Source organism: Protopterus annectens, chromosome 6.part1 (genome assembly GCF_019279795.1).
Source record: "Protopterus annectens isolate FY-2018-M chromosome 6.part1, PAN1.0, whole genome shotgun sequence".
NCBI lineage: Eukaryota > Metazoa > Chordata > Ceratodontiformes > Protopteridae > Protopterus > Protopterus annectens.
Genome location: NC_056738.1, coordinates 343,161,950 through 343,174,101, shown reverse-complemented (window position 1 = coordinate 343,174,101; position 12,152 = coordinate 343,161,950). Strand labels below are relative to the sequence as shown.

Here is a 12,152-nt window from a genome sequence, read left to right as displayed (position 1 = left end):
AACAACAGTATGGGAGAGTGGGAGAATTAGGGGCTGGCACTGAAGAGAAAAAATTAGGTCTCACCAGGGCCACAGCTCTCAGTCCCTTGTGGGAATAATGAGGCAAACATAGGCCTCACAAACCCTGCCCAAGGATGTCTCATTTAATTTTCTGGTTTCACGATTTTTTGAGGTTAATGAATTTAAGTTATGTACTTACTATAATTTAACATCTGTGTTGTTGTCCATTTTCATTCTTCCTCACTATTGGGTCTAGGATACGACTCGGTTGCATTTTACAGACTTGGATCCTAATCTCTAGCTCCTCCCTCTACCCACAATGCTCTACCCTCTTTACAGCTTCTTCAGATAGAGTTTGCTGCTCAACTGTACTCACACACACACAAAAAAAAAAAAGGCTCAAACCAAGATCCTACAAGATCCTAAAATTTCACTCAATCTTCTAGGAGTCACAAGACTGGGGGATGGCTGGGAGGGAAGGTGAAGAAGAAGAAAAACGGACAACACAAATGCCAAGTTATGGTAAGTACACAACTTATAAATCTTGTATTGTCCTTTTCATTATTCTTCACTACTGGGTCGGAGTCCCCAGGTACGCTACCCCTGGGTGGCCTCAAGGAAAGAGATGCCGGAGCACTGCTGAACCAAAAGAAGCTCTGCTTCTGGAGACAATGTCCAATTTGTAATGAGTAACAAAGTACAAGTCTTTGACCAGGTGGCTGCTGTACAAATATCGTCAAATGATTCTATGGTGGAAAAAGCAGATGAAGTGGCCACAGACCTAGTAGAATGGGCTTTGGGAGGGGCAAGGTAACTGTAGACCATTCTTTGAGTAAATCACAGAAATACAATCCATAATCCATTTACCCAGCCTTAGTGACTGCTTGACTTGTTCGGTTAGGAGAAAAGGATATAAACAGCTGTTCAGACTTTCTATAGTGTGTTGTTCTATGAGGGTAAAAACAAAACTGTCTATGGACATAAAGGTGTAAAACATATTCCCCCTTGTTAGAGAAATTTGGAAAGAATACCATTAGTTGAATACACCGATTGATATTAGTCACCAAGACGACCTTAGGCATAAAGGATGGACTGGTACAGAGGGATACTCTATCTTAATGAAAAATTATGTAAGTCGGTTTGGATTACAAAGCCTGAAGCCGGAAAACTCGCTTTGCTGATGTGATGGCTACCAAAAATAGGGTCTTCTAGGAAAGAAATTTCATGTCACAATCACTAGCTGGTTCAAAAGGCTTTTGAGCAAGGCCTTGAAGAACAACAGTGAGATCCCATGGTGGAGAGGGGTCTTTTATTGGAGGTTGAAGTAAAAAAAATCCCCTAAATGAAAGCCTTGAATAACCTGCATGCAGAAAGGGAATCAAACTTTTCAGCATGAAATTTTGATATGGCTGCCAGCTGAAGTTTAACAGAATAGCTAACCTCTTCCTTGAAGAGTGACTTAAGAAAAAGGATGGCTGAAAAGGGATCAATATTCTCTTTAGAAGCCCAAATAGGGAACCTTTTCCATTTGCTTCTCCATACTTTTTTTAGTGGATGCTTTTTGGGAAGCCAGCACAATTTCTCTTACAGGGAAGCAAGCCTGGACCTTTGTACAATTAATGAAATTGGAGAAACCAAACAGTTTGAGGACATGTGGACTGGGGTACGGAGTTTCTGTTGGGTGAGACTGGAGGTCCTGAGTGGGCTCCAGAATCCAAGGAGGATATTTCAGCTGAGACCAGAGACAAGGCAACCATACCGGATGAGCCCAGTAGGGGGCAATGAGGACTACTGAGATCTTCAGTCTCCTTGAATTCTGAAGGAAATGCGGGATCAAAGGAAGAGGGGGAAAAGCATAAAGTAGACCGGAGAACCAATTATGAACTACAGCATCCCCTGATGATTCCCCTGGATGAGGGATAAGAGTAAAGTACTTGCTGCACTTGTTGTTCTGGGGGGAGGCAAAGATGTCACAGAAAGGTTGGCCAAATGGCTGAAAATCAAAATCACTACTGAACGATTAAGGGACCACTCATGAGGAGCCAAAAAGGATCTGCTGAGTTTGTCTGCCAAAATGCTGGACTTCCCCAGTATGTGTGTTGCAAGGGGAAAGCATCCGCCCATTCCCAGACCTCATAACCCTCTACACAATGGATACAAATGGGTTCCTCCTTGTTTGCTGATGTACCACACCACTGACATGTCTGTGTGAACTGCAATAGTTCCAAAGGGAAGAGCATCATGAAAGGCAAGAGGACTGCTTTGATCTCCAGAATACTGAAATGCAACCTGGTCTCTGAATGAGTCCACGTGTCTGTGACCATCTTCCCCATGAAATGCCTCCCCCACCCCAACTGGGAAGCGTCCGAGGTCACAGTGGCTGAAGGGGAAGACGGCTGAAGGGGAAGACGGAAAGGTTTGCCAATGAAAAAGGTCATCTGATAAAATCCACAATTGAAGATGACGCCTGCAGACCGATGTTAGTTTGACAGGAACAGATAAGGGATGGTAAAGAATAGACCAATGAACAGCTAAAGTCCATTGGAGAACTTGAATAAAAATCTTGGTAATGGAACTAGAGTGATGGCAGCTGCCACAGATCCAAGGGCTTGAAGTATCAATCTTGCCAGAGGAGACAGAGTATCTAGAATGGACTGTAACTGATGTCTCTAATTATGCGAAGAGGGGGTAAAGAGGACATTTGATGTGAAGCACCAATGAACTCCAGTCTTTTTACTGGAGAAGGGCTCAGCTGGACTAAACTTATGGTGATACCAAATAAGCTGGAGATCTGAAACAGATAATCTCTGGCTTGAATTAGCTGATACCTGGTTGGGGCAGTTAGGAACCAGTCATCTAGATACAGGAACACGTGGAATCCCTGCAATCCCAGGTGAGCAGCAACCACTGCCATACATTTGGTAAACACCCAAGGGGTTGTGGTGAGTCCAAAGGGCAGAGCTCTGAATTGGTAATGACCGACTTCCAGCCTGAAGCACAGATAAACGTCTGGAGCACCTGCCCATTTTGATGTGGTAGCACACGTCATACAAGTCCACAGAACACATTCAATCGTCCTTTCGCAACAGAAGTAAAATGGAGTGAACTATAAAAATCTGGAACCTTGACTTATTTACATATAGGTTCAGACTGCTCAGATCTGAAATGGGTCTCAGGTCCCTACTTTACTTTGGCAATAAAAAGAAGCGGAAGTAGGTTCTGGATCCACTTTGCTCAGTTGGAACCTCTTGGATGACTCTCTTGCAGCATCTTGTGAACCTCTATTACTGCATACTTCCTATGACTGGATAGAAATCAGGAGTCTAGCATGACAGAGGTGCTGGAACAAAAAAGGGAATGCAGTCACCTCTGGATATTATGCTTAGCACCCCAGGCATTTTTTGCAAATTTGGTCCAGGCACCTAGGTGGAGTGAAAAATGACCCCCCCCCCCCCCGACTGCATCCAGAGTCAAGCAGTTGGGCAATGCTTCAAAAATCCTGGTAGGGCCTACTGCAGAAAGTTGTCTGTAGCCCTGAATTTGCGGATCCCCTTTGTCCCTTGGGCAGCATCTTCCACTGAAACGTCCTCCTCTGCCTCTAGAGGAAGAATCCTTGCTTTGATCCTGAGAAGACTCTTCTGATCTTCAGAACCAACTCTTTTTACTACCTCACTGATTCCTGGAGAAAGTGTGCCGAAGAGTAGAAAAGTTGATACCCATGGCAGAAAAGAGTCTTTCCCTCCTGTTCATTGCGGGTTAAGGTATCTTTGATGGATAGCCCAAATGAAGAGGAGCCATCAAAGGGGGCATTAACAAACGACACCTTAAAGGGCGCTGCAAAAATCAGAAAACCTCATTTAGACATGTCTTCTGACTGCAATACAGTTGCAATACAGTACAGTTGTGTAATGTAGATGGTCGAGTGTATTCACTGTTGCAGTCATCACAATTGGGGTTATCTGCTTGCAGTAACCCCTCAGTTGGCCTGATTATCAAATTCTTGGGTCCTGCGTCGGTTGCTCTCTCATCTTCCATGACATCAGGTAGACAGGGGTATAAAGCATGCAGCCGACGCCATTACATCAGTTTTTCTTTCCCCAGATGTCAGGTGCCCCCCTAATGGGAAGCAATTAAATATATATATATATATATATATATATATATATATATATATATATATATATATATATATATATATATATACACATCCATTTGCCCTGAATACACTTCCCTGCTGAGCCCCCCCCCATGCATAGTCTAATGCGTCTGTTGTTAGGGTTTGAGCAGCAGGGGGTAGAGTGAATGGTAGTCCCTTGTTTTGGTGGCAGGCCTCTGCCCATCAAAGGAATTCTAACTGTAGGCAACATATGATAGGAATCATTGCTTCTAGATCCTGAGAATGTTGACATCAGAGACTTTTTACATACCACTGTAGTTTCCTCATATGCACTCTTACATATGGAATTAGTAATATGCAGGAGGGCATGAACCCCAAGGCTTGAACAATTTGCCTTGCAGATAGCAGGGTTTTTCTGGCCATTAGTTTGAAGTTGTCAAATTAATTTGTTTCTCTGGAGTTAGGAAAGCCATCTGAGAAGTTGTGTTCAAGCTTGCTCCCAGGAATATAATTTGTTGAGGTACAAGATGTGATTTCTTTTCGTTTATGGTGTACCCCAGACAAGTTATCAGCTTTTGTACAAATACCAGATGATTCAAAAGTATGTCCTGGCTTTCTGCCTGAATTAGACAATCATCCAGGTTATGGGTATATTTGAATATTTCTTTGCCTGCAAAATGCAATGACTGGAGCTAGGCACTTTGTGACTACCCTGGGTGCAGTAGATAAGCCAAAGGGCAGTGCAGAGAACTGATAGTGCATGTAGCCTGCTTTGAAGTGTAGGTATCGTCTGCAAGATTCCCTGATTGGGATGTGCAGGTAAGCTTCTTTTAAATCCAGTATTGCCCAACCAGGCATCCTTGCCTAGCATAGGAAGCAACTGGTGAGGAGTTAGCATCTTGAATTTTGGAATCACCAAAAAGGTGTTTAGGATAGAAAGTTCCAGGATAGGACGCCATGAGTAGTCTTTTCTGGGTACCAGGAAAAGTCATGAGTAGAAACCTTGTCCCTTTTCCTCTTCTGGTACAGTTTGAATAGCCTTTAAGCTTAAGAGAGAGAGTATTTGCTTTTGAGCCTCTGCCCACTGACTTGGGGGTAGATCTGGCCAACCGTTTGGGGTTGGTAACATGTGGAAGTGAAATCTGTATCCTTGGGAAGCTATATTTGTCCTGGGTAATGAGTTCCCAGTTTTTTGCCTGCAGAACAATCTTTCCCCCTAAAGGAGCAGTCAGTTGAGAAGTGCTTGGAAGTTTTAAAGTTAAGTCATTGAGACAGCTTACCACGGGGGGGGGGGGGGTCTTACTACTTCCTGATTTGGAAGTGGGAGCCCCCCAATGCTTAGTCCTGTGCATACCCTGGGACTGAAGCTTGGGTGTTCTGCTGGTTCTAGGTTTGGACTGAGAAGGCCTGGAAGATGCAGGAAAGGACCAACTCTTAGAGGGCCAATGCCCACTAAATCTTGGGAGGCTGTACTTGTAGGAAATCTTTAACAGTTTGCATAGATTCAGTTTTTTCCTCCACCTTTTTAAGAACTTCTTCTGCTTTGTTGCCAAACAGGCGGTCCTGATTTAAGGGAGCATCCAGCAATTTAGCTTTAACATGATCTGGCAAAGATTGTTCCTTAATCCAAACATGCCTTCTAAGTACAGACCCAGTGACAGCAGCCCTGCAAGATGCCTCTAGTGAATCAAAACCACATTGCAAAGTATGTTTTCCAACCTGTTCAGCAGAATGCATTAAAATCCTGTAAATCCTTATTTTCAGCACAGTCAGGAATCAACATAATTTTCTGTTTAAGCAATCCAGTAATATGCTGCTGATACTTTAACATATGAAACTGGCAGTTTAAGGCCCTAATGGCCAAAGTTGCAGAAGTGTATACCTTCTTACCCTATCTATCCAGCGCCCTGGAATCTCTATTAGAGAGGGTAGGATTTTTTTGCAGTAGTAGCCTTAATTGCCCCTGGGTCCCTGTGAAATGGTCTCAGGATCCGCAGTAGGATTTTTAAAAAGGAACTTGTGAGAGTCAGGAACCCTGTAATATCTATCAGGTTTTCTGGGAGCAGGAGGTAGAGAGTCAGGGGCCAAGCTAGATTCCAAAAAGGCATCATCAACAATGTCTAGTACAGGAGGGATAGCTAAAGGCCTGTGTTGGGGCAGGAGTACGAAATCCCCAAGCCTCTTCTTAGAATCAGACTAATCCTGGCTTTCCCAGCAAAAAAGCTCCCTAAGAGTATGCAAGGTTTCACCAAAAGAGAAATCCTCGGGGGGTGGGCAGAGTGAATAGAGTCCTCTGCATCAGAATCCTCATAAGTAGATAAGGGTAAATCCTGGTCAGAGGAAACTAATTTCAGAATCCTGGTCAGAAGTATCATAAGCAAATTCAGTCCTAGGTCTCTCAGAGGGGGAAGGTTGGCTTCCCCTGATTACAGTAATAAGGTCTTCAGCGATTCTTATCATTTGTTTTTTAGGCATAGAGGCCTGACCATGCGGTCTGGGCATCGGTTTTCTAGGCATGTTTTGAGTTTTAGGCCTTGAAAAAGAAGATGGCTTCAGTTTAATATACAAGTCAGTAGGCCTGAATACACCCTCAAAAGCCGGTGCCTGCACAGCGGCTCTGGACCCATCGAAGGTAGAAACATCCGCAGGTTCCACAGCTGAAGCATCTCGCAGCATACCGGACTCCGAATGGGTCTCAGTAGAGGCCTGCGAATCTGAAGTAGCGGGTATCAGGGGCTGCGAAAGTGCCTCATTGAGTACAGGCAAACTGGCGACTAGCTTAGAAGTGTTGTCGGCAGCTTTGGACCTAAGCGGTCTGTCTCTATCGTTCTTTGTGTTTTTTCGGTATGTCAGTAGTCGGGTGGCTTACCGAAGACATATCTGGATAATTGAACAGAGTACCAAAATATTTAAGAGAGTAAATATACAGACTACAAATAGTTTGTTGTTTAAATAAGGCACAAAACTGACAGTGAGGTATAGCGTGGTCAGGGCCTAGGCAAGGAATACAGTACGAATGAAATCTTTATGAGGTATTTGCTTTCCACAAGAAATACAATTATTGACTTTTACTGACATCGGTTAAGAGCAAGAAAAAAGTTTCCCCAATGGGGTACTTTGCTTTAGTTGAAGACTTCGGTTCTGAAACTCGAAAACAAAAATTTCAGGAGTCGGCCGACCGGCACTTGCGAACTGCTTCTGCTTCAGGCACCGCACGGCAAGAAAGACTGATGTAATGGCATTGGCTGCATGCTTTATACCCCTGACTACCTGACGTCACAGAAAACTAGACAGCAACCAATGCAGGACCACAAGACTTTGATAATCAGGCTGACTGAGGGCTACTGCAAGCAGATAACCCCAAATGTGATGACTGCAACAGTGAAACACGAAGAACATCTGAGCCAGCTGCCTGTGAGGAGCCCTCCGGGAGATGAGCTTCATGGAAGAATTAGCAAAAGAAGAAAGAGTTGCCAGTTCAGGAGACACTTTTGTGAAGTCCTCTGCCAACACAGTCTCTAAGACAGTTGGAAAGCTCCTTGACCAGGTCTCTCTGCAAATGAGTGAAGTGCGACAAGTAGTTCAAAGACCTCAGTGCAAAGCTATCAGAGGCGTAGACGTGTTTACCAAATCTGTCCATCGCTAGACTCCCCTGTTAGGCTCTGGTCAGCTAGCTCCTTTTTGGTAGCTGCTGCCACAACCATGGCATCCACTGCAACAACCTTAGTCCAGTATGGCCTGTCCTGGGGGGGGCACTTGAGGATGGGTTCAATAGTGTCCAGCTCCTTCCAGGCCTGGCAGGAGACTAGGTATATCAGGTCATCCGCTTGGGGTTGTCACCCAAGATGTAGACAAGCCAGTCCCAAAAACCTCCAAAAACAAACTCCTCAGTAGAAGGATTTTAGGCAGACCAGACACCTCTTTAACGAAGGATCTCTAACATGTCACTAAAGGAATCAGCAGCTGGTGGTGATCCTGGGGATCCTTCTCCCTCATCAAAGGTTGTCCTCTGTAAGGGACTCCAGAGGGGAGTTTAAGTGCCTTCTTTTGCATTATTTCTTATGATGAGCCTCCTCTGAGGGATGATCAGGGGAGGTATCAGCAGAGGAGGAGCTCCCTCTTGGGGGAGATCTCGGGGACTTCTCAGGATGGGCTGACCCTGGACAAGCATGACAGTCTCAGCACTCGGATGCAAAGTGGGCAATGGGAAGGATAAGAGAAAGAAAAGGTCAGATCTCTGTGAGAAGGAAAAACCTTTTCCACAACCTGGAAAGCCGACGGACCTGGTGAGCCCCCTCCCTCTCACTCGGATCAGAGGAAGAAAGAATGGGAACAACCCCAGAGCCATGATCCCCAGACAGAATCGGACCAGTGCTGTCAAGAGTTGAAGCAGTGAGGGGAAGGGATGGATCCAAAAAAGTCAGAGCGGAGCCCCTACCCTCGGATCCAACACCGACCTCTCAGATCAGAAATGCACTCTGATCAGACATCATTGGCACACAGCCAGTCAGGGTAACTGTTGAAGTCCAGGAATTTAGCTTCCTTGGATCCAACATAGACTCTCTGGGGTATCCAGGATCCTGGGACTACAAAGCAGTTGGTCTGATTAGAGAAAGACTGTACAGTTTTGGGCAGGAACACTAACGTACCTGAAAGGGGATGGAGTTGGCAAAACCACCATCTGAATCTGAGTTTCGAGGAATCTCCGGATCATCCTATCCATGTCTATATTGGAAAAACGTCTAGAGGAGCTGGAGGAAGTAGATGAACCAGGTCACAAATGCCCTTTAGGAGTTTGTAGTAACTCTGCAGGTAAGGCTGAAGAAACCATCTTGAGTGAATATTCAGGGGTTAGGCTCCTATTAGTAGGATCCATAGATATAGGATCAGAGGTGGAGGTAGGTCTAGGGGAAACTGACACAAAAGTGACATCTATCTGATGCAAGGAGTGTTTCAGATCCAAAGCAACAGGAGCTGGTCTCAGACCAGAGGAGATTATTCTGAGGGCTTAGAGACCCTTAAAGTTTTACGAGGGTGTTTCTTAGGATCCGAGGATCCATGACGACTCCCTCATTTTGGGGGGGGGGGGGTTAGCCCCTGGTGAAGAAGTGGAAGACACGGGCAACAGCCCTTTCAAAATCAATTTGTTTCTGTGATAGCCCGAGGATTAAAACCTTCTCATACAGAATAGGTAAACTGCAAATGTTATAGCCCAAGACAGTACATGCATTTCTCATGCACATCTTACTGAGGAATCTTATGGGAACGGGCACAGCAGTGTTTAAATCCAGAGGGTTTGTCTGACATCTGGAACACAGAAAAAGGGATTAGCTTCCTAAACACTACCAACAGCAGCTGAACAGTATTAACAGCTACAACAATAGTGACTAAACTATTTAAACTATTAAAGCTAACAGTTTTTAGCATACACACTAAAAGTAACCAACTCTAAGATTTTTTTTTTGTAAGTCAGAAGGTGGGAAAGGCCCTGACAAGAAAAAGGAGAGGGAAAAGAAAGGGTAGAGACACCCTAATGCCTTACAGAAACTTACTGGGATGGGAGGTTGGTAAGAAATAGGAAAGTTAATAAAAGAAAGAGAAAATTAAGCAATTAGAAGGACAAAACCTTAGCTTAAGCTCTTGCAGTCGCTCAAGAGAAGAAATCTGCATCTGCTGAATCAGCAAACAAGTTCTGGGAAAGCTGCAGAAAGGGTAGAGCACTGTGGGTAGAGGGAAGAGCTCAAGATTAGGATCCAAGTCTGTAAAATGTATGTGTCCGAGTTGGATCAGCTACCCAATAATGAGGAAGAATGAAAAGGACGTTAGATCTTATGCTTTTTATACTTGCTAGAAGGTGTTGGTCCTGAAGAAGTGAAATCAAAGTAACTTGGCTCAAGGTCAGGAATAGGTGCTTAATAAAATCTTAGAGGTTTCTGACTCTACGGAACAAAGATTTCCTTTTAAGATTACACACTACTCACATAAATATAGAGGATAACCTTTTCCAAGGCAGAAAAAGCAAAGCAAATAATCCTTTGACAAAATCCTTCCCCATAAGTTTACTAACTGGTGAACTTCTGTACGGAGGTCATTAGCCTTGCAAGCACTTCCAAAATACCAAAGAAAGTCAGAAGTTACCAGGTAAAAACAAAATGATACAGTTCACTGGTTTCAACAAGAAAAGCTTCAAATGAAGTCATCTAGAGGAGACTAAGAGAGGCAACTGGACAAAGGTGTGGCAAACCATGCAAAACATTTTGTGGACTGCTCACCCTCTGCAACAATATCGTGCCAAAGGTCTCAGCAAAGGGGAAAAAAACAGTACCACTCTGGATGTCTGTGTTCAGGGCATCTGTCTAAGTAATTTCCATCTACTGAGAAATATGCTGCAGCAGTAATCTCACAAGTATATGAGGCAACTGCATCCCTCTTGGTGGAAAATAAGATTTCAATTAAATAATCATTACCTTCAACCATTACACTTCAACAAACGCTCCTAGAAAAAGTGACAGACTAAGCCATTTTAAAAAAGTAGCAGTGAAAATACCAAGGAGGACAATAAGGGAATGACAGTGCATGTAAACAGACTTGCTTTGACCTCTTCCTACAATTAAACAAGCAGTGAGCAAGCATAACTAAACAGCTACTTTTTTCTAAACCATTTTTTACAACTTTTCTTTAAAAGTTACCTCATGACAGGCTCCCCAGTCCTGTAAGCATTATAGAATATTGTGTACCAATAGGGAAGAAGGCGGTATCGCTCAAGCAAGGCAACACGGATCAGCTGTGTATTCTCTTCTCCAAAAAGCCAAGGCTCTCGACGTGGAGTGTCTATATGTGCATGAGCTCTCATAAAAGGCTGGTAAGCACCTGCCTGGTACCACCGCACCAAAAGTTCAATACTAGGGTGTTTGAAGAAACCTCCGACATCAGCTGCAGATCAAAGAAATACCATATTTTCAGTTACTAAATTAAATACCATAATAACGCTGTCAAACCAAAATTTGTGAAGTACTTAATGTGGGTATATTTAACAACATTCTGGTAGACTACATCAATAAAAGAAAAGCAGGTATAGCAAAAGAACTAATAATCTAGCACACGTTGGGGCTCAGATACCTAAAACAATAAGTAACAAGGTCACAGACAAACCAATAAGTAAAAACTAAAAGAAAAATCTAGCCAAGCTATATTTTCCACTGTGCAATTCCTTAAAACCTCTTGTATTAGAGATAACATGGGCTATATGCAAATGACCTAAGGGACATCACGTGTTTCAGCTATATGGCAGTTCTGAATGCCTATGACTTCTTTTCCTTTTTAAGTCTGTTAAGAATAAATTCAAGCCAATAAAGCCAAACCCCACTAGCTGGCCTGAGTTTGTCCATAACAGACTTAAAAAGGAAAAAAGTCATGGGCATTCAGAACTGCCATATAGCTGAAACACCCGATGTCCTTAAGAAGTCATTTGCTTATTTCCCATGTTACCTCTAATACAGAAGGTTTTAAGGAATCACACAGAGGAAAATCTAGCTTGGCTAGATTTTTTGTTTTAGGGTTCAGATATCTAAGTTTTAGTGAAAGAAAAACAATTCTGACAACAGTTTTAGGTAAGTCTGCAACACAGTAACAGCAGCAGACAAATAAGGTATCCAGAGTGGTGTAAAAAGAAGTGATGTACTTACCATAATGTTCCATCTGAGCAGGTAACTTCATTTGTTAGCAACCTGTGGGTATCGGATCCAAATCGGATCCGAGTCGGCAGCTTTATTCAGCTAAGATCCGAGCTCCAAGCTCCTCCCCTTACCCATAACCCCCTGTCATCCTTCTCTGTCCTCAGATCGAGTTTGCTTAGCATTACAGAATACTACAACCAAAGGATCAACTAAACATCCTAACCTGATGTCATCTGGTACTGAGGACACAAAGATCCTAAAAAGGGGCGAACTACAGGTTAGGGGGACGGAGGGGGGGGTTGGTTGCTGACAAATGAAGTTACCTACTCAGATGGAAAGTACAGTTTTGTACCTACCAT

General features: G+C 43.6%; 1 protein-coding gene across 1 annotated transcript in view; it reads right to left on the bottom strand.

The window, feature by feature from the left end:
- The window catches only part of GANAB (glucosidase II alpha subunit), a gene marked incomplete in the record, with an annotated part of 1,503,123 nt that overhangs the window by 42,732 nt on the left and 1,448,239 nt on the right, over positions 1 to 12,152 (bottom strand). The window contains 1 exon segment of the mRNA XM_044075375.1: positions 10,807 to 11,050. Within this exon segment, the coding sequence (XP_043931310.1) occupies positions 10,807 to 11,050 (244 nt within the window).